The following is a 22,171-nucleotide window of genomic DNA, read 5'->3' on the forward strand; positions in this document are numbered from 1 at the left end:
GCTGGCCACATTATGAAAGCCAAAATTGCTGCTGAACGTTTAGTACAAATTAATCCTAGCACGGTAAAGATAAATAAATAATATTAACATAAAAAATGTACTAATTAAATGCATTTCTTAAGGTGGCTAATGGATATGTCATGCAAATACCAATGCCTGGACATACTATTGGCGAAGCCCAAAAATCCGAAACAGAAGCTGATATTAATAAAATAAAAGAACTAGTCACTCAACACGATGTTATATTTTTATTAACCGATTCCAGAGAAAGTCGATGGTTACCTACTTTATTAGGCGCTGCACATAAAAAGGTGCGTCACTATAATATATTAAAGTTATATTTATATTTATAGTAAAATATTTTTAGATTGTTATTAATACAGCCTTAGGTTTTGATAGCTATTTGGTAATGCGACATGGTAGCACCAAATTTCAAGACACTATCGGCGACTTTGCTATACCAACTAATATTGGCAACCTAAAATGTATAAATGGTAATAGTTTAGGTTGTTATTTTTGCAACGATGTAACTGCACCTGGTAATGTAAGTAAATAAAAATAATTTTTATTACAATAATTAATTAACAAATCATATATATTTTATATACAAACAAATAGTAAATAACAATAATTTAATTTTAAGAATTAAGCGCATTCATGATTCATCTTCGAATATTTTTCGAAACTTGTGCATGTTGGATCGCCTAATTGTAAGTGATCTACTCCAGTGATGTGCATGTGTAAACCATTAATAGTTGTAACTTTAAAGCCCACTAAAGTTTGCAGGACATTAGGTGTTCTATAAGCGTAACTGCAGAAATTGTAACCATCAACCGCTGTCAGGAATTCACGTTCAGTAAATGCAATGGCAAGTTTAAATTGTTGATTAAAAGTAAAAGGAAAACCTCCATGACGTTCTTCTTGTCCGAAACTATTAGTTAAAAAATGATTGATTAAGAATATTATATATAACTTTTATTCTAAAACTTACTCGAAGTTTTTATTCATAGAATTCCGTACGACACATTTTTGGTCGAAACGTACGCTAAAGTGAAATTCTTCTCGTTTAGTATCTGTATCCATAAATTTTAGAATAAATTGTCCTTTTTTGTTATCAAAACAACGTGCCGTTATAACAATTAAATGTCCTGGCGAAAACAGTATCGGTACATCATTACTAAAAGCTTTAAAATAGTCCGAGGCATGTATAGCTGGCCAAGGATTTGGAAATACTGTACGATGATCAACTTGTTTAATAACTTGTATTTGATCGTGTATCTCTATGGTACGCAATGATTCTAACGGCATTCTATACCGAAATGTGCAAAATGGACGACTATTAATTGAGATATGAAATTGTTCTTCGCATGCCATTATATAGACAATGAAAAACTCTCCAGACACAATGGGATTCGGCACTGATTTGTCCATAATATTTTCAACTTCTTCTTGTCCCCAATGACCATCTATACGTGCATTACGCACAATTCGATCCTCACGAAAATAACAAGAAAAACGTAAGCCTATTTGAGCATTTGGATCGATCACAGATTTTGCTGTGCCAATATCAATGTGAAATCTGTAAGGAAAAATATGAAATTAAGTCTGAAATAAATGTATTTTTTAATTTAAAAATATTTCAGGAAGTAATTGCACTACAATAGGAACTAAAAGTTTAACTAAATTATTAATATTTATTATTATTTACTTTTAAACTAGTCATGCAAGTACATGATAAGATTAGTTACACCTTTTTGTTCTATATAATATCTTTTGATTTCACAAAATTTCAATATAATTTTATTTTACTTTTATTCTATATTTCGTGCTGTTAGTCACCACTTTTATATTATATTATCTTCTGTTTTATGCAGTAACCTGGCACTTTTGCTGCTGATTTCTAATATATATATATATATTTAAACTTAAGCTAATATTATTATTATTAGAGGCTTAGATGCATTTTGACCAGTATAGATTATTATAGATATATAATAGAATGCATAAGCGAAGTAATGAAGTGTACTTTGTAATTGAGTTTTTTATTTCAACATAAAAATATCTACAACTAAGTTCACATAATTATAAGAACATTTTCAAGGTCTAACCTAATTAGAAATTAAAAAGAGTTTTTACTTTCTTAATATTATAGTCCTGTTTAAATATTGGTGTCGGAAAGTCTTCTTTATCAATATTTTGTATTTATTGAGTAGTTATGATATGTACTCTATTACGAAATTTTAAAAATATTTAAATCTTATCTTTATGGATTGAGGGTACTGTAAATAGGACATTTTATGTGAGTTTCAGTGAAAGAAATTTATGCAATATGAATATCAGTGTAGTAAATGTAGCCCATAGCTTAAGGATGTATTTTATTTTAGTCCATGACTAAATTAAAAAGAAAATGTTAACAATAGTAGAACCTCTTGAATCTATATGTTATCATTACAAAAATAATAAGATGATTATTATTAATGAGTTTTCAAACTTTTTTTTGCCAAATAAAAATATTTAATTTTTTTCTGGTTTTGTCAGAACATAAGCACAGAAGATGGGTGAATGTTTCCACCAATTTTGCTGGTATTGTAAGATTTTGGATCATAGGCATATCATTTTATGTATGTTCTATATTCTATTTGTTCTATTTCTAGAACTATATAAAGATTTTGGACAAATTTTTGTTTACTGATAATATTCGTTTTTTGACAATTAAAGTGAAATCGAATATCTTAGTATTAGCCTCAAAAAATATATAATTTTCAGTTTATGAGATTGAGTAGGAAAAAAAATTTAAGTATATTTAATAAACAAATATGGACATATGGACCAATAAAATTATAATGGTTCAAAGTCAGTTTTTTTTTTTAAATTTTGGATTATTTTTGTGAAAAACCTCACTTGCCTCAAACTATTTTTAAAATTATTATCTTACAAACATTTTTAGTGAAAAAATTTTCTTTCTTACAGAACAAACAGAAAACTGTATGATAGTTTTGCTTGTAATCGTTGTTTAAAGCTAGATAACTATTGCTTTTTAAAATAATATGCAATAAAATGCAATATTTTGTAAAAACATTAAATATTTCAAAAAATTATAATACTAAACAACTGAGTTTAAGTATAGTTTTGAGGTTTGAAGAACGGCCGGGTCTACGTTTCGTAACCACTCGTAAAATTCGACGACCAAGCGTCATGCACCACATCCAAAAGGAACTACAAAAGCAGAACTATAGATTTCCACAAAAAAAGGTTGCAATTTTAATTGCTTAATTGTAGTTTTCAAGTTCCTATCTTTAAAATGTTTAAAAATAATAATATTCATAATTTTACACAAAATTGTGAGTATGTGACCACTGTGCAATTATAAAACTGTATGAATCGCACTTGGAATTACATTTTCATATACCGTATATTACGTATCTAACTCTTAACAACTCTAGAATACTCTAGAAAGAAGATTTTGCTCTAATGATGAAGCCGAGTCTAATAAAGATGCTTTTTTTTAAACCAAAGATAAAAAAGGTAAAATAAAGAAGTTGCTATTGTTTAGTATGCACTTGGAAGAGGGTATAGAGTTCATAAATTCAAAAACCTTTAGACCAAATTTTTTGTATCAAACTTAGCAAGACCCTAAAATTAATGCCGCTTCCATATGTATACATACAGTAGATCAGTGTTAACCCGATTCTCGGTTAATTCGAATTCCATTGTAATACCGGCAAAATTAGAAAATGTTAAATATACATCATATGCTCTGCTATCCTAATCAACAACTGATTCACTAATCTGGATGACATGTTGACAACATGAAGGTAAGATCAGTGTTAATCCGAATCTCGGGTGATTCGAATTCCATTATAATACTAGCAAAATTAGAAAATGTTAAATATACATCATATATTCTGCAGTCCAACTCGACAACTGATTGACTAATCCAGATGACATATTGTCAACATGTCTCCCCGGTAGTCTAATGAAATAAATCATAGTTATACCCTTTCTTTACTATTTGCTTATAAACTTATAAACTTTTTTATTTTTCATGTGAATGTGTCATTTGATTTATGGATTAATTTAATGAGCTGTGGATTATTTATTAGTTTTTATTCAGTTGCTGTTGTTAAAATAAATAGTTATATATTTATATAAAACTTTTCCTGAATATTTAATATGACTCATGTGATTCAATCGTCTCAGTACTTTGAATTGAACTCAATTTTAATGGATTCGGATTAGTGAAGTTGTACTATATGTACATATAAGTATGAAGTTAGAAATATATAAAAAAAAATTTTTGTTTTCCAAATAAATTCATTTTTTTTGTTCAAACACTGTAGCTTGAGAATTTTAGGGGTTGAAGGTTGTATTGCATTTTTAATATTTCCTATATTTTACATACTCGTACTGTATGTTTTTATAGTTATTTTTTTTTTGCTTATAATTAATTATAAATGCCATAACATTAAGCCTCATTAGTCACAGTTGTTTATATCATAGAAAAAATGTTACGGTATTTACAATTCTTTCAGCTTTGATATAAAATAAATAAATAAATTTAAATAAGTTATGAAAACAGTTGACAGTTTGTGTATAAAGTGTACTTCGAACACGTTTCAAGATAAATAATGAAAATAATAATTTAATATTGATATTTAAAATATTTAAAACAAACCTTGAAGCACTGTCGATGGTCTTGGCCACAACTTCCAGAGTGTGGCCGAATTCCAGGTGATGCGCCAAATTGCCCGCGAATTCTGTCAACATTTTTTAGAAAAATAATTATTTTGCTTACAATAATTAAATTGTATCAGTTTTTTTCGATTATTTAATGCTTTTTAAATAATATTTTTATAACTTATTAAAACTGTTAAAACTGTTTGGAATGTGCTTTTTACACTCCGCGAAACGGTAATACTTGATAACGTGCTTTGTTGCTGTTAAAAATATTTTTTTTCAGTGATAAAAACACTGGTTCGTTCTTAAACGGTTTGTAATTTGGGATTTTTTTATTTGCTCTTGTAAGAAACTTTTATCTAATCGAAAAATAAATATTTTAAAATAGGTGATATTGTTATTGTTTTTTTATGGTATGACGACAGTTAACATTATTTCATCATATTTAATCAAATACACTTTTCGTCGATTTTAATTATATGAATTTTTCAATTGCTCGCAATGAAAATAATTTTCTCAACTTTCTGTTCGTTTGTTTACGCGACTACGTCATTGCACACTACTTCTGTCACATGCGTATCACTCAGTGTGCAATTATTGCTAAAATAATTTACAACTGAGCACTTCGTTGGAGTTTGATACGGTATATTTGTTTATCACTCATACGCCACACATACCTGTTGTTTCGGTCATTACTTTGTTGATACTATTTTGCTTTCGCTGATTTTACACTCTTTGTTGTCTTTTTTTTTATCTATTTATTTGAGTTTTCTTACGAACATATGATAAAAAATATTAGTAGAAAAACAAAAACAAAGTAAATTAGTTTTCTCTTTTTTGTGAACATTTTAAAGCTTTTGTGTGATCAGATGAGTTGTGCTTTTGATGAGCACAACTTTGTTGAGTTTTGTTGTTAACAAGAAATAGTAAATTGAGTGACTTCTATGACAATTGTTACCAACTTGAAATCTTTTATTGTTAAACATTTTTGTTTTTGAAAATTCAAAAAAGGTGTCGTCTTAAAAAAATCCCCCTTTAACAATAAATAATTATAAACTTCGAAACTTCAGCGATATTTATATAAAATACTATATAATAATAAAACAAAAATAAGTCTGTTCGAAGAGCTACTTGTAGTAAAACACAACTAAAGTACAAACTGCGAGCGTAACACATATAAAGTGTCAAATTACGCTCTTTACACAGATTTTCATGGAACAGCTTTAGGCCATGTTATGCAGAGTGTCTCGGTCACGGCATGAGTACAATTGTTGTTGTTTATTTTTTGAGAGTAAGAGAAAAAACAATATGTTCGTTCAAACTCCGCCATGAGAGCCGATGCACAAAGCAACACAGCTGTTTTTTTATAAACCTCTAATAATCTATTTATTACACTTTCCGATTTTAAGGAAAGGCGTAAGTACTGTTAATAATTATTATAAAATAATATAATGGCAAATTGAAGGTGAGCATATATAGATTTCCTTTTAAATATAGGCATAACCAAAAAGTATCAAAACACTGTAAATATACAAAATTGGCAACATTGATGTGACACTCTGCATAACATGCATTTTCGGCATATTCCGAAAGAGCGAATTTTGCCGTGCCCGAGACTCTCTGCATAACATGGCCTTTTGTGTAAAGTTTGGTGGGAACACCAGTGCCACGCAAATAAACAATACAAAAATTTAAATTCAAACCAAAACAGTTGACTCACTTATCAACATAAATTTTAATTGAAATAAAATGTACGAGCAAAGTCTGTGTAGCATTTTCAAATTTCGACAGGGATGTTGCACTATCTCAGAGGCTCTTTTTTACTCGAAATTTTGCTGGTGGAACGCTTCTTAAAGTAGCTCGTGGAACAGACCTAATATAAACCACTTTATAGCTTTTATTTTATTTTTTTTCACTTCAGCGTTTTAATAATTATAAAAGTAAACTAATAATTACTTCAAAATAAATAATTATAATTTATTGCTTAAATGACTAAAATTTATTTATATATTTTAAAAAGGGTTAATTAGGAAATGTTAAGTAATTAACAAATTGTTATATATATTTGAAGAAATATAATCTATATGTTATATATGTGTATGTATATATTTATATATATTAATTTTTTTGTGTACGTTCCAATTCGTTTGGTCGTTTGCGATCGCTTAATCTCGATAAATAATTAAATAGTTGGCTTTAGTTTTAAATAACTGTATTTATTGCTCGAAGTTTTATTGAACGCAAACACACAATTTTTTCTAATAATTAATAATATAATAAAATTTATTTCCAAACTGACATCCTTAGAAAACTATTTCAAAGATTTTTTAAATTCCTTATTCATAACAATATATATATTAATATTTATTTATATAAATACATATTTTTTTAATATATTTGCAATGATATTTACACTACAGTCAGTCTATGGTCATAAATCGATATATGATTTTCGTACCAAATGTACCCCTTAGTTACAATAGTTTGATAAATATTCAAAAATATTAATGGTGTTTTCGATTGGTAAATCTGGGTTCAATAAAGATTTACTCTCGATCTGTCAAATTTTGTTGATCAATCAAACATTTTTAGAGTAAACCAACATTTTTGTAATAATGTATGTAATAAATACATATATCGAATCAAATCACTCTTTATTTGTCAATACATATAAATCAGCTGTTAATCTTAGAGTAATAATGATACTCTGGCAAAATATCTGGAGCATTATAAATTAATCTCAAGTGTTATACATTTAGCTCAAGATCTACCAATCGAAAATGAAAATTGCACTAAAAATGAATCTCGAGTTACCCCAGATCTACCAATCAAAAAGAGTATAAGTGATTGTTTTTCTTAGAAAAGTCTTTAATAAAATAGACAATTTTTTCAAATAAAATTAAAATGTGTCTTTTATTTGATTTTTTTAAATCTGATATTCCAAAAACTCTACTATGATATCTGGTTTTATACTATGATTCTTTAAACATCTTTACCATTTTGTTTAAATCGGATGTGTTTATTTAATCATCTGATTTAATCTGATTAGAACTAAATAAAAATTAAATATAATATAGTTGTTCTAATTTGTATTGTGTTATTATTATTATTATATAATTTAGTTATTAAAAATTTTAATTTTCATATACTAATTTAATTGAAACCCTATTCAGTCTCTTAAAGATCGTACACTTGATCAACAATGCACTGTAACTCGTCCTGGAGTTTCTAATATTGCTGCTAGCTATGCAGTAGAGTTACTTGTATCCATACTTCAACATCCTCAGAAAGATGCGGCACCAGCTTATTATTCTAATGCTAACGACATCGATGCAAGTGATAAAACCCCTGAAGGTTTACTTGGTATCATTCCGCATTCCATAAGAGGCATGCTGTGCAATTATGAAAATATTCTGCCGGCAACGCAAAAATTTTCTCAATGTATTGCTTGCTCTGAGGTAAATTTTAGTAATATTGATTATAAAATTATATGCAAATTAAACATTTTAATATTGTTTTGATATTTTACAGAAAGTCATAACAGAATATCGTCAACAAGGCAATCAATTTTTGTTTAAAGCCTTTGAAACGGCCAAATATTTGGAAGATTTAACTGGAATTTCAGAATTCAAGGATTTAAATAGTGAAGTAAGTAATCCTAAGAATTTTTTAATGATTGTGAATAATTTTGGATTTGTTTTACAGATAATAGACTTTGATGACTCAGATTTGGAAATGTCAGACGAGTAGCCTTTAGAGAAAGCATTTAGAGAAATTAATATTTTTAAATATTTTTAAAACTACATATTTGTAGAATTTGCTTAGAATTTTTATATTTCATTTGCACTCAATTACATTAAGAAATGTTCACATTGACGAAGTCCTGGCGATTACAAAAGGCATTTAGATATCAGTTTCATAGATAACTGACGAAATATCATAATTACAAACACTTTTTCAATAGCGCTTTGAATGCTTATCTAAAACTGTTTATAGAACATAAATTGATCATTATAAATTGATTGATCGGTTTTATCAAACTATAATTAGGTCTGCTTCAGTTTTATTTCTCTTCTTTTATTTCTACTTAAGAAGACTATTCTTTTACGATATATATTTGTGACATGTCCATTACTTGTTTGATATTTTTCTTACTGGAATACATTAATCTGGACAGACCTGTGCATTCATATAGGAAATTATAAATTTTTTTACCTTCTTCTTCCCAATATTGGTTCTAGAGGCTGTACAATTTTTTTAATTGTTTTTTTTTTAATAAATTAATTAGTATTCCATTAATTAGTACTACTGCTACCTAGAAGCACTCCTCGACCATTGCAACTTGACCATTTTATTCAAAATAATTTACGCTTCTGACGTATATTTAATATACGTATATTAAATATAATATATTTAATATACGTATATATAATGAAAAGTTATGGTTATAGTATGCACGAAGCATATATCTTATATCTTAAGTACTTATTTTGTCAAAGCACTACTATTAAACCCATTCTTCGTATTTTTAACATTAGACTTACTATATAATTATCAGCAAGAAGAAAGTGAATACCATTTTGGTAAGCTTTTACCTTTCGACTATCTCGAGAAGAGTGAATAGTTGTCTTAAGCACATATAAACGATATTAAATGTGATATCAATGATAATTAAAGGTGATTATGTATTTATAATTTTGTAAATATATCTATCTGTACATGTAAGTGTAGATTTTAGTATTTAGGAATATTGAAAGACTTGTTATTGTAACAAAAAAAAGTACAAATAGTGTATTGGATTTTAATTAATGTCTAAACAATTTTTATGTCTGCTTTATACTCACCATGGCCATATTGCTCTTTAGCTTTAAGTGAGTTTTGGAATTGGCGCTCTTAACAGTGTTAAGTGCCGATAAATGAGTTAAATTGTATTGCCATATATAGCAAGTCGCTTGCTTCAAATCAGGCACCAGCTTATAGTCGTAGATTTGGTGTACAGATTTTACAACTTCAATTAATATCGATTAAATTTAAATAGTCCCATTTTAATTCTTTTCCTTGTTTGTCGTTTCACAGATCCAAATGGATTGGCTGTCATATATCTCTATCTCTTTCTTCCTTTCTCTAGTTTACTCACGTGGCATTGGCTACATGATGAGGACGTTGGATTGCATGCAATAGGCCGAACTAAATTTAATATTCAGTCTTTCCACCTCGTTCGCCTATCCATTATAATATTACATGTTAAATCTCCTTAAACTATAATAACTATATCTATGCCTGTTGTTCCGCTTTTTGATATTTGCACACAATCATTAATGTTTTTTAATTCTATTAACAATTTTGCATTTTATGTATTTAGATACTTAAATATTGTACAATCATATTGGGTAGTGTATTATTGATAAATATTTCATTATTAAATGAATGTATTATGTTTTTATATATATGTCATGTAAAACTTATTTGCAAATATATGTATGTGTTGTCATTAATAATTCTATTGTTTACATGTAAAATGGATATAACGTAAGTAAAACGATTCGATTTAATCGAAATTGAGGAAGAAGAAACTTATTTCATATGGAATTTCTGTCACCAGAACAGATTAAGATTAAGAGCTCTTCTCTAGATTTAGTTCTGTATGTTGTCCACAAAACTTTAAAGGGCTTTTTATAATCAATAGTGAAATTGGTACAATAGGACTCTTCTGGTCACAGTACCGGATGTTGAACGATTTCACTTCAATAAATTTAAAAATACTAAGTTGAAATTTAAATTTATTTTATTTTACAGAGTAATTTTACAAAGTAATATTTATATTTAAATTGTAAGTAATAATTTTATCTTTTAAATTAATTATTTGATATTTATTCTAGTATATTGGACTGTTATATTCAAACTATCGAAATATACAATTTTTTTTTTTACAATTACTTTATTTACTTAGAATCCATGAAAGAGATTAGTTTGGAATAAAAAGCATCAAGAAAGAAAAACTTTCAATACCTCAAGTTAACATCAGTTGTATATAAAAAAGTAATCATTGGAATTTTATAAACTAAGCTAACTAAGTTAGCTACAACTTCCGCATCCATTGCTATGAAGCTATTAAATACAATTTACAGAGACAACGGCAGTTGAAAAAATCGCTGAAAGTGGGTTCAAACCTCTAAGTTTTTCTTCATACGATAACACAATGGGTCTATAATGAATTCCTCTCGATAGCTGGTATAACTTAACCGAAATAGTATAAAGTATTTTGCGTCAGATCAACATTCCGTCGATAAATTTGTTCAGGGTAGCCGTAACATTGTCCATTCTGAATTAGGAAATGCTTTGGTATACCGTAATACAATTCTGAACCGAAATTACATATGAAAAACTGTACTAAAATCACAGTCATATAATATCTTCACCGTACCACGTAAAACCTTTTTAGAACCATACTTGACACTGATCTCATCTGAACAGTATGCGAAAGTGTTGTCATAGTTCTATAATAAAATACTTTTCTGCTCTTGATACGGAATGATTTCCTGTACTCCTGAACTATATTCGGTTACTTATTTAAAAGAAAGTTATAGATTAATCACTTAGTTGGAGGTATAATGTATTATACATTAGATACAAATTATATTTTTTGATCCGCGACAGAATGGTCTATTAGATTCGTACCTAATCATGGTTGGACTATAAAACCTGATTTGTACTGATCAGAATCAGTTATCAGCAAAACTGTGATTTTTTAAAACACACGTGACTACAACGTCTTGAATTGCTTATCAGCCCAGTTTTTCCTTAGAGAAACAACTCCCTGAGGAACTAAACATAAAAATTAAGATTATTAAAATAGTTTTTGATGTGTCGAACTTGTGCAGGACAAAGTCAGTGAAAGTATGTTAATTATGGAAAAAAGCTATAAAGCGATATACACAGTATAGTAATAGTGATTGTTATGGTCTGCCTTAACGAATTATAAGCATTTTAAGTACCTACGCTACTATACTCTGCCAAGACCAAAGAACTGAGAAAAGAAGAATTAATTGAATAGTCTTAGAATGTTGATTTTATTTCATTATCTTATGAACAGTTAAATCACTTCTAATATACATTAAATATTATATTATTATTATTATATTATTATTATTATATTATTATTATTATATTATTATTATTATATTATTATATAACAAGTTTATCCATTTATAATGAATGAAATTATAATTCAATAATCAAAGCAATAATAATAAGAAATCCATTGCAACAATGGAAGGCATTAGTTTAAATATTATAACTTATTAACAGTATATTTTATGGGATATGTTATTAAATCCCATAATATAATATGGGATAATATGAATCCGTATTATAATATAATATATGGATTTAACAGCAAAATGGAGAAAAGAGAATAAAAATTTTTTTTTGCAAAAGAAAACAAAAATTTAAATGATCTAAAAAAAGAGTTAAAAAAAACTAATCCTTAGTGATATGCAGAATAATAGGAGGGAGATCATGGCAACAGGTGAGATATAGGCATGCAAGAGAAAACATGTATTTTTCAATCATACCGGTAGGATAGGGAATATAGTTTGGACGATTAAGATTTTGTGTTACTCGTAAACAAACATACGACAATCCAGAACGAATTACGAAAATGTATATTCTAATTAATATGTTTAGTTGTAATCTGGCTAATCGATAAAGCATTTTTAAATATTCCGTAATTTCTATCAAATTTAATAAATTATAGTTTATTTTTATACATTCTAATAAAACAGTTAAGTTTCTTTATTTAAGAATGTATGCAATATTGTTTTATTTGGATTCATAGAAAAGGCACTAACCCCAGGTTAAAAAACACTTGTATCAGAACTAATATTGTGAAGCCCAAGGTTATCTATATTTACATTTTTAGTTGAGTTACTTTTTGTGTTATTTTTAGTGTTTTTTCTTCAAAAATAGCTGATGAAATGCTCAGCAGAAAATCGATCAGAAGAAATGCATCGAATTAACCCCAAAATGAACTATTAAACCTTATAAGAAACACACGTCAGTTCACTCATTTCTTCGGAGTGTTTTGCCTAATGTTTCGGCAAACACCGAAAACAAAAATAAGAAAATTAATTCATATGAATATCATTAATTTTTTTTAATTTTTTTCTAAAGTTCATTTAACTAAATTTTGACCTGTCGCAAATCTCTGTATCTTCTTTATGATTTTAAAATATTTGTGTTGAATTAGTCACGTTTTTTTCTCATTCTTATTCTTAACAGACAGTCTGTCGCTTGACACAACTCAAGCGGTTAAATTTATATAGATTTTTTGTTTATTTCTTTTTTAAACTTTGTTTTATTTTTGGTAGAACACTTTTTGGGTTCTATTGTACTTTTAAATTACATATATGCACTTATAAAATATATATTTAAAAAATGGTTCATAAAAGGCTATTATAATGTTTGTTTAATATTATAAAAGTGAATTACTGACTCGCATTACACCAAGTTACACCATTTAGTTAGTTCATTTGTATAATCCCGATTATATACATTTACATATATATGTTAATATAAATATTTGATATATTTATTCGAACTATTAAAAATATATTTGTTATCATTTATGTATAACCGAATGAAAATTTGATCAATATACAATTCTAAAGGTACCTGCTAATCGTATTTAAATTTTCTTTCTGAGCAGACGTCGTAATATATGACGACTTTTCAAGAAAAGCATACTTTCATTGAAAAAAATCATAACAAATTATAAGTTGATCGTGATTCTTAGCAGGATCAAGTAATATCTTTTTTAATTAGTACAAATCCGTATTATTTAGTACACAAAGAATTGTTCGATTCTTTGGATGCGGACACTAATTCATAATTGTACTCTCTTACATCAAATGCAATATATATTCCGCTAGGAAGATATGCTGGGCTTCTTCTATTACTCTTTTCTACCAGTGAAGGATCGGCTTTCTATCATTTTTTTGTACCGAACTCAATTGCATCCTTCTCGACTGAATGTTATTTCAAAAATAATTTACTGCTTGTAATTTTGCATCGACAATCCTTCGTTATGTTCACGCAGACGCCCAAACACGACGATGACGATTTCCCTGGGGACTCCATCTGAGTGCTTGAGCTTCAAAGTATATTTCTATGAAATCGTCTGTGTAACCTATTAGCAGAATTCAACAGAATTCTTATTACTATGGATTATCCAACTGATCACAGACACTACTGAGTAAAAGAGCTTTAGACACTAACTCGCGTTAGTGCAAATAACAAAGAAAGAAGAAGAAGCGAATGCATAATTTTTCTAACATCCACCTGACCACAAAGGCTGATCAGAAAATGATTTTTAATATGATTATTCAGATGCGTTTTAAATTGCATACTAAACACATTCCTAGTCAGGTAGTATGGATTTTCATATTGTATTAAATAGTTTCAGTTTAGGATTGCATTGAATTTCAGTAAGGAATATATTGTTTTACGAAAAATTGCAACATATTCTTATACGCCAACATTATAAATGTCCTAAACAAATTTCTAGTTCCACAGCTATATAGTTTATTAATATTGAGAGGGGATACGCGACCATAGGGTCTATTATGCCCTCCTCTGGGCTTAGAATATGAGTCTAAGCGTGGATAAAAAGTAGTATAAAATCTACTATATAGAATTTTTTTGCCTCTTTCATAACGATATACATTCCCAGGAGTCTGTTCCGTGTTTGCATCAGCGCAGAGCATTTTAACAGCACATGTGTGGCTGACTCTTCATACTCTTCACAGAATCTACAGTTTGCATTTATGTAAAAACCCAGTCTCGTAATATTCCTGTGATGATTCTAAGTTTTTCTTTTAATAAGTTCATACAATCCTGGTATCTTCTATTGTCATAGGTACCAATAAGTATTTAAATTTTGCTTATTATTTTGCTATTTCTTTTGATTCTGGTCTTTTTCAGGGTACAGTACAGTATCCTCCTAGGGTACAGTATCCTCCTATTGATAGGTTCTGGCCCCATCAACGGAGTAGCTACTCATTTCAACTATATAGATGCAAAATAATGAATTTTATTTGTGTAAAAGGATGTCTGGTAAATAAGCCCTGGCCACCTATTCAGAGACCCTTTGAAATAATTTATAAATCATTATATCAACATTAAGACTCTGAAACTTATTGATAGGTGATTTAGACATATTGTTAAGTAAAAAAAAAATGTACCAATGGGCGTAGCTGGAACGGGAAGATAAAACGATAAGGGTCCGTTTAAATTATTTTGTAATAAAAACTAGCCCTAGAAAGCGATTGGCCAACGCTCATAATAATACCCTTTAATTTTAGCTCAATACTTATTGTGAAATTTCTATAAATGCTACATATAGTTGATATTTAACAAAATTATAACTATAAAAGATAAAAATAAACAAATAATATGCTCAAAACCAAATTTAAAGACACTCAAAATAATGTAAACAAATCATAAATTTGAACTATTAGCATAACGATGCCTCGAGTGTTTTAAGCCGGAGAGATGAGAAGAAGACAAGATGCTGTGAAAATGTCGCATCTTGAGTAACGGCCCAGCTACATATGGTAAACAGACGCCGATGCTGGTAGTCAGTTCAAAATATGTTAACTTCTAAATAAAAGCGAAGATTTCTGTGGATATGAAAATAATCCAGCCAAAAACACCGCAACGTGAACAACTCCACAAAATCTATAAGTAAGCGCGCGCATTTTCGCATTCGTGCCGACAAATAAATCTGTTAATAAAAAATTTTGAATATATGGTATAAAAAAAAATTAATTAAAAAACCCATTAACTTAAAATATTGGTAAAAGTAAAAACCATCGATGCGAGTCATTTGAAATTGCAGTTCGCAGTTCGTCTACACATCTGCATTTTGTAAGAGCATAAATTGCAGCAATTACCGCGGCGCCGCTCAAGTGAGCATTGAATAATCACAATTGCAAAGTGCAGTGCAGTTCGCGTTTGCGCATGCGCGTTCAATAAACTTTCTTCGAAGTTTCTTTCGAAAACTCGTACCTAAAACATAAATTTTTTATTAATTAATTTTTTTTTTCTACATTGAATAAAAAATCAACAATATGGTGAGTTTCAAATTTTTTAATTTTAATTGATATTACATAAAAAAATGTTAATAAACAATGTCTGCGACTTTTTTGTTGGTTCTAGACAATATTATTGTGGTTAATTTTGATTTTGCAAAAAATAAAAAAATTTTTTTTTAAATTAAACAAACTATAAATAAAAAGAAAAAATAAATATAAATATTTGTTAACCTAAATAAATGTGAAAGCTTTTTTTTGAGTGTCTTTGAATAAATTTAAAAAATATGTTAAGAACGTTTAAAATTTATTTTCTTACCAGCTTTTCAAATAGTTTTATTCTCTAAATATTTAAATAGTATTTGAAATTTCCAAGCAGAAAACCAGTTTTATCCAAAAAGCACAACACATTATATTTGATAATATTTATATATATTATTATAAATATAAACAAAATATTAAATAATATTTTTTTTAAATATAAATAATTAATTTAAAACCATCATACCCAGATGTGTGAAATGGGCTGTTTATTCGAGTATGTGTGTCTACCGATAAGTGAAGATCTTATGATTATCATAAACCATAAAAATATAAATAAGGATTATAGAAGTGTTATTATCGAAAACCCAACTGTTACATTGCCAATTATTTTAGAGTTGTTGGGTCCTACATTAATAATAATTTAGTTGAGTTATTGAGAAAGTAGCTGTTGACTTCGAAAGTACTAGAACTTTTAGAAGCGATATTATCCAAATTTCCAAATAAACACTACAGTACCTGTTAAGTTCGAAAGTATTAGAACTTTTAGAAGTGATATTATCCAAATCTCAACTGTTATTTTGCTAAAAATAAACAATACAGTACCTGTTGAGTTTGAAAGTATTGGAACTTATAGAAGCGATATTATCCAAATCTCAACAGATATTTTGCTAAAAATAAACAATACAGCAGCTGTTGAGTTCGAAAGTATTGGAACTTATAAAAGTGATGTTATCCAAATCTCAACAGATATTTTGCTAAAAATAAACAATACAGTAGCTGTTGAGTTCGAAAGTATTGGAACTTATAGAAGTGATATTATTCAAATCTCAACTGATATTGTGCTAAAAATAAACAATACAGTACCTGTTGAGTTCAAAAGTATTGGAACTTATAGAAGCGATATTATCCAAATCTCAACTGATATTATGCTAAAAATAAATAATACAGTACCTGTTGAGTTCGAAAGTATTGGAATTTATATGTGTCGATGAAGTCAATCACTGACCATTGATTTGGTATCATGTTCCTAGTTTTGAACCACTTAATTTGACTGGAAATTTCGTATCCGTTAGAACATTTAACGAAAACGAAATAGCAAACAAACTCTCGAAAAAGAATGCCTTAATTTCCATATATGATTGAATCCATTCTTTAATATTAACACTTAGCAGACTGTAGAGTATTTGAAAATATATGTGGCTCTTAACTATTCATACGTCAGTATGTATACTGGAAATTATCGTGCACAATGATTTCTTAAACGCTACTCAATTGATATTGTTCTCTTAGTAACAAACATTGAATATAAATTGTTTGCAAATAGGCCAATGTAATCTTTCCAACCTTGGTATTACATTTATCCGTTAATTATGCTAAAGTGCGGTATGCGAGATCGTCACTCCAACCTAACCTAACCAATGGGCTGATGTAATTAAAAAAATTCTAACATTTTTAATTACTGGATTAACTACTGGTATCTTAACTGCTGACATGTCTGGTAACTACCGTAACCCAAACGGAATAAAGAACATTGATACCTGCAGAGTTAAATATTTACCCATCTTATAAGTTATATCCTACGATTGTCAGAACATTATTGATATTGATATTCAGATGTCTGAGTTGGTGAATCAGCACCTTTACTCTATTTCATCTGTGGACAGTTTTAAGTCACACTAAGAATAACTGAATACGGGGCTTTATAATATGATGGATCTGATGTCTTTGTATCTGTCTGTGTTTATCAAACTTCGCTTTCAATATCTGTATCTGGTTTTTAATGATTCAAAGGAAGTCTAAATCAAAAAATATTTTTAGGTTAACCAATAGTCTTAATTTATTCAGCTTAATTAAACATTGTACTAAAGAATATTGGTATTATTAGATACTAAAGCATATTGGCAAGAATATTTTAATTTAATCAAAAGCATTAATTTATTTAGGTTAGATTAACATATAATCGTTTATATATTAATTTATTAATATATAATTTAATTAGCATTAATTTATTTAGGTTAGATTAACATATAATCGAATAATGTTTTTTCTGGCAAGTTTGTCTGCAAAGAAATGGAAATTCTTAAGATCCATTTTTGATCCTTTTTAAACCATTCGATCACCAGTCTTCATACCAATTGATTTGAGTTGTGTGTCTAGTTGCTGCCTGGTTATCAGTAAGGATGGATATAATATAATTCTGATAGTTATGTTCAATATTAAAGAGTACACACCTGTCTATTACGAATTTTTGTTTAAAAGATAATAGTGTTTTTATCCAGCGTTTCCGAGTATTTCAACATCGTATACATCCGATCCGTTAGTATTTTCTGGTTAATCTCTTCTAACAATAATTGTTGCTTTTTTAATTGTTTTCAAGATTCCCAATGTGCTTTCAAGGTTTAAGCTATTCGAATATAGTGTCAGTTAAAACTTTTCTATGATATTATAATAGATTCAGTTTTGTTGACACAAGTTAGCCCAGTTAGTATGATCATCTATATATCTATCTTTTTTGAATATTTTCAATATAGAGTAATATATTTATTTTGTCATTATTATTAAATTATATTTATCGATTGAAGTAATAACAAAATCTATTATCAAAAATTGTCAATTTTTATTTAATATTACTCTTTTAAACCCTCTCTTAAATTCTTTATAGTTTTTAAATACAGAAATGGGGATTTACAGTATATCACTGTTCATTCATATATTTTTATACTTAATTATGCATCAATTGAAATCTATCAGAGAAACGTAAAATAATATTTATTTATAAAAATATGTTTTGTTTAAATTGCAATATTAATTACTAATTGTTATTGACCTAGAATTACTAAATAAGAAACTTCAAAGAGAATTTATTAATTATTAAGGAATGGGCGTGTTTACTAATTATTTAATTTTATATAAAAAAGTATTAACAAAATAAATAAACAAATATAACGTCAAATTAATGTCAAATATTGGAACACTTATCAAAACATGATTTTCTTCCATGTCTTACATACTAATTGGGAAGATTTTTTTTTATACAATAATTATATTAATCTAAGTACTTACATAAATAAAAATTAAAAACAAAACGTCAATTGGATTTTTTGTTATCAATTTTTTTACTCAATATATAATATATATTCATAATTAAAGAGAAATTTTGGTGCTTTATGACTTTGTGATGCCGAAATAATGCGATAATGATTATTTGATTATTTGGAAGAATCTTGAATCTTGAAGAATCTTATTTCTTTATTTCGTAAATGGTTTTTTTCGCCAATCGCTCGTCGGTTTTACTATAAAAATTCAGAGTACATATAGTATATATTTTTATTGACTAAAATTCTATAGAAACCATTTGAAAAAAATTACCTTGATAAAAGTATATAAGTATATATATATATATTGTATATATAAAATATTTTTAAAAAGCTAATTTCTAATAGGTAATATGTTATTATACAACCTATTGTCTAAACCGGGATTGCATCATCTTCAATTTTTTAACAAATTATAATATATTAAATTAATTAGTTAATATATATATATATATTTTTTAAGATGTCTAAAGTGTCAGGCAAGTTCAGCTTTCATCTTACCCCAAGGTTTTTGTCTGAAAAAAGGAAGTCTTTTAAGGAGGTCTTGTGATATATGACTACTCGAATTTTATTTGAACAAGTTAGCACTGTTCTACCGTTTGTTATATCAGATTCTGTAATATAACACATATTCTGTCCAATATAAAGAATATAAAGAATTCTGCTTAGAAATATATTCATATAGATCAACATAACTTCTAGTTTTTCATTCTACATATTCACAAATAAATGCCAGCATCTTTTTTAAAATTATATTCACCAATACTACTCATTTCCTGAACTCCTTCTAGACTCCACCATCGATTTAAACCGTATTCTATTAGAAGCTGTCCACAAAACGCGTGAAGCTTTGTTTTTAAAGAAATTTGGGTGGAGATTCGTACTTTAAATAGTTAATAGTCTCACTTTGAAAATTCAGAAATGGATATCTTTGTCTGCTCCGCTTTTGTCCGTAATAATGGTACGTGAATAGATAGCGCTTTGAACGCATTCTCCGTGACCGTTACCATTTAGAATGGTTTAATATAATATCAATGCCTATTGTTAGGGGATAATAGCATATTATCTGGATCATTGCTTTCCCCATATTACTTTGACAAATCTACACAAATTAAGCCTTTTTCTTTATTACTATGATAAACTGAATAAATTAAGTGTATCGATAAACCTTTCAATATTCTTTAGTTCAAGTCTTTAAAGGAAACTCGTTAAAAATAAAGGTTGTTGGAGACGCTGAGCTTATTTCCTAACAACCACAAGACACAAATAGGTGAGATGAGATGAGTTTCAGTTTGTTTCTTATAGCACCTGCAGCTCTCATTTTAAAACTGTGATTAATAATAGTAATATTAATCAAGTAGGCAATAATTAATTTGGGTTGAAATCTATTTAGACCAACAATTCTATTAGAAATTCTGTTGGCTCAAATGAATCATTTGAATTGTCTTAGACATTTGTCTTTGATGTCGGTATATGAGTTCATAAACAATTTATATTTGATATTTTTAAAAACGGAAATAGTTTAACAATTGCTGAATATTTTTGGGCTTTTGAGGGTTTTCAGAGATGGTTAATCAACTTACTTTTTTGTACAGTTATTAGTTGCTACAATATATCTTTGCACCTTTCACTGTCATATATACAGACGAGTGTTACTACATTCGTGCTAGCCAATACAGATGTGTTATTTGTGTGGCTTCAGACCAATTTGAATTTACTGGAAAGATTTTATAGCTGCTTGCGTAGCGGAACTACATATTAACTTCTTCATGGAATTTAATAAAATGTTAGTATCTTACTTAGTATATTAAACTTTGAAAAATAGTTTATATATTTTCTTGATGTTATTACCTGCGTCAGAACACTTATTATAAAAAACACAACAAATTTTTATAGAAATGTAGAAGATTATTTATTACTCGTATGAATATTTTTGGTAAGATCTATTAAATAGATGAAAAACAGGAAGACTGATAAGTAGTATAAATACAATATTAGTATACTGTATAAAATCGGAAATAACATAGCGAGAAATTATATAGAAAAATAGAAATTTTTAATTCAAAATCTATAAGTATATAAAAAGTAAATAATTATACTATAATTAATAAATAATGCAAACTTATTTCCCATAAAATAGAAATGTAAAAGGTTTAGTATGTGATAAAATATCACAATTTACAATTACATTGCTTTTGATTTCAATAACAGTATTTCATATGATGATATGCATAGAGTCATCTATGCCGCGTACAGCGCAGATACTACTAAAATCAAGTTCTTGTGGGGGGCTTAAAAATTCGTTATTTTGACAATTGCTGTAAGCATTCGTCTTATAATAAAGAACTTCAAAGCATTAAATATCACAATCAAGAAATTTGAAGCAATCACTATTTGAATTTAAAGTAAAGTCCCACCAAAATACATGTTAGGATCAGGGATTAGTTCTAATGATAACCCGTTTATAGTGGAAAGATATTTGAAAACGCGTTTAAATACCTGGGACTAGAAATAAGCTCGAAAGATGATATAACCGCAGCAATTAATTATAAAGTTTAAGCTGCAAGTAGAACCTTTTTAAGTATATAAATCTTTTTAAAATTAATTAAATATTAAGAATTACAAGATCCGCGCGGTTTAGGGAACTATGGGCATATCCAATCACATTATATAAAACAGTTTTTGTTATATAAGGTAAAAATATTTAGAAAGCATATGGCTCAGTATTACTGAATGATGGATCCAAATGAATTAAGTACAATCATGGGCTTGATTTTATATAATTGAGGCAGAATATAATAAAGTATATTCAATTAATACTAGATTAATACAAAAATAATGCACTCAAAACTAGTTACGAAAACGTAGTTAAAGTAGCATGAGAGTAGCTAAAAAGGGCGGCACGGGATATTTTTTGGAAACACTGAAGAGTAAATATGGTAGTCTGATAACATAATATAAATATTATATTTCCTTTTACTAAAACAAAAGATCTTTGTTTTAAAATCAATTGTTTCGCAAAACTGTTTACAAAAGCACGTGATC

The 22,171-nt window shown here is 27.9% G+C and overlaps 2 protein-coding genes across 3 annotated transcripts; one reads left to right on the plus strand and one right to left on the minus strand.

Annotated features, from left to right (window-relative positions):
- LOC119674611 (ubiquitin-like modifier-activating enzyme atg7) lies at positions 1-9,064 on the plus strand (the record flags this gene model as incomplete). Its single annotated transcript, XM_038085758.1, has 6 exons — positions 1-63; positions 123-311; positions 368-544; positions 7,851-8,135; positions 8,209-8,325; positions 8,383-9,064. Coding segments are annotated over 6 exons (876 nt in total), but the record flags the coding sequence as incomplete, so codon positions are not given.
- LOC119678717 (32 kDa beta-galactoside-binding lectin) lies at positions 577-5,425 on the minus strand. 2 transcript variants are annotated; one of them, XM_038090715.1, is made up of 4 exons: positions 5,355-5,423; positions 4,676-4,757; positions 992-1,579; positions 577-931 (listed from the first exon to the last, which is right to left on the minus strand). In XM_038090715.1, the coding sequence occupies exons 1-4, from the start codon at positions 5,368-5,370 to the stop codon at positions 646-648; spliced, it is 972 nt and encodes a 323-aa protein (XP_037946643.1). In that variant the 5' UTR covers positions 5,371-5,423; the 3' UTR covers positions 577-645. The 2 variants fall into 2 exon arrangements, with proteins under 2 accessions (XP_037946643.1, XP_037946644.1); XM_038090716.1 differs by having other exon boundaries at positions 4,676-5,425.
- Positions 9,065-22,171: the final 13,107 nt, after the last annotated feature.

This window comes from Teleopsis dalmanni, chromosome 2 (genome assembly GCF_002237135.1).
Source record: "Teleopsis dalmanni isolate 2A chromosome 2, ASM223713v2, whole genome shotgun sequence".
Taxonomy (NCBI): Eukaryota; Metazoa; Arthropoda; class Insecta; order Diptera; family Diopsidae; genus Teleopsis; species Teleopsis dalmanni.

What these genes read in the sequence shown, in the direction of transcription:
- LOC119678717 (XM_038090715.1), bottom strand. An exon ending in ACCATCGACAGTGCTTCAAG is followed by an intron (nt 1,580 to 4,675) that starts GTTTGTTTTAAA and finishes TTTTCCTTACAG; the next exon opens with ATTTCACATTGATATTGGCA. An exon ending in TCTATGAATAAAAACTTCGA is followed by an intron (nt 932 to 991) that starts GTAAGTTTTAGA and finishes TTTAACTAATAG; the next exon opens with TTTCGGACAAGAAGAACGTC.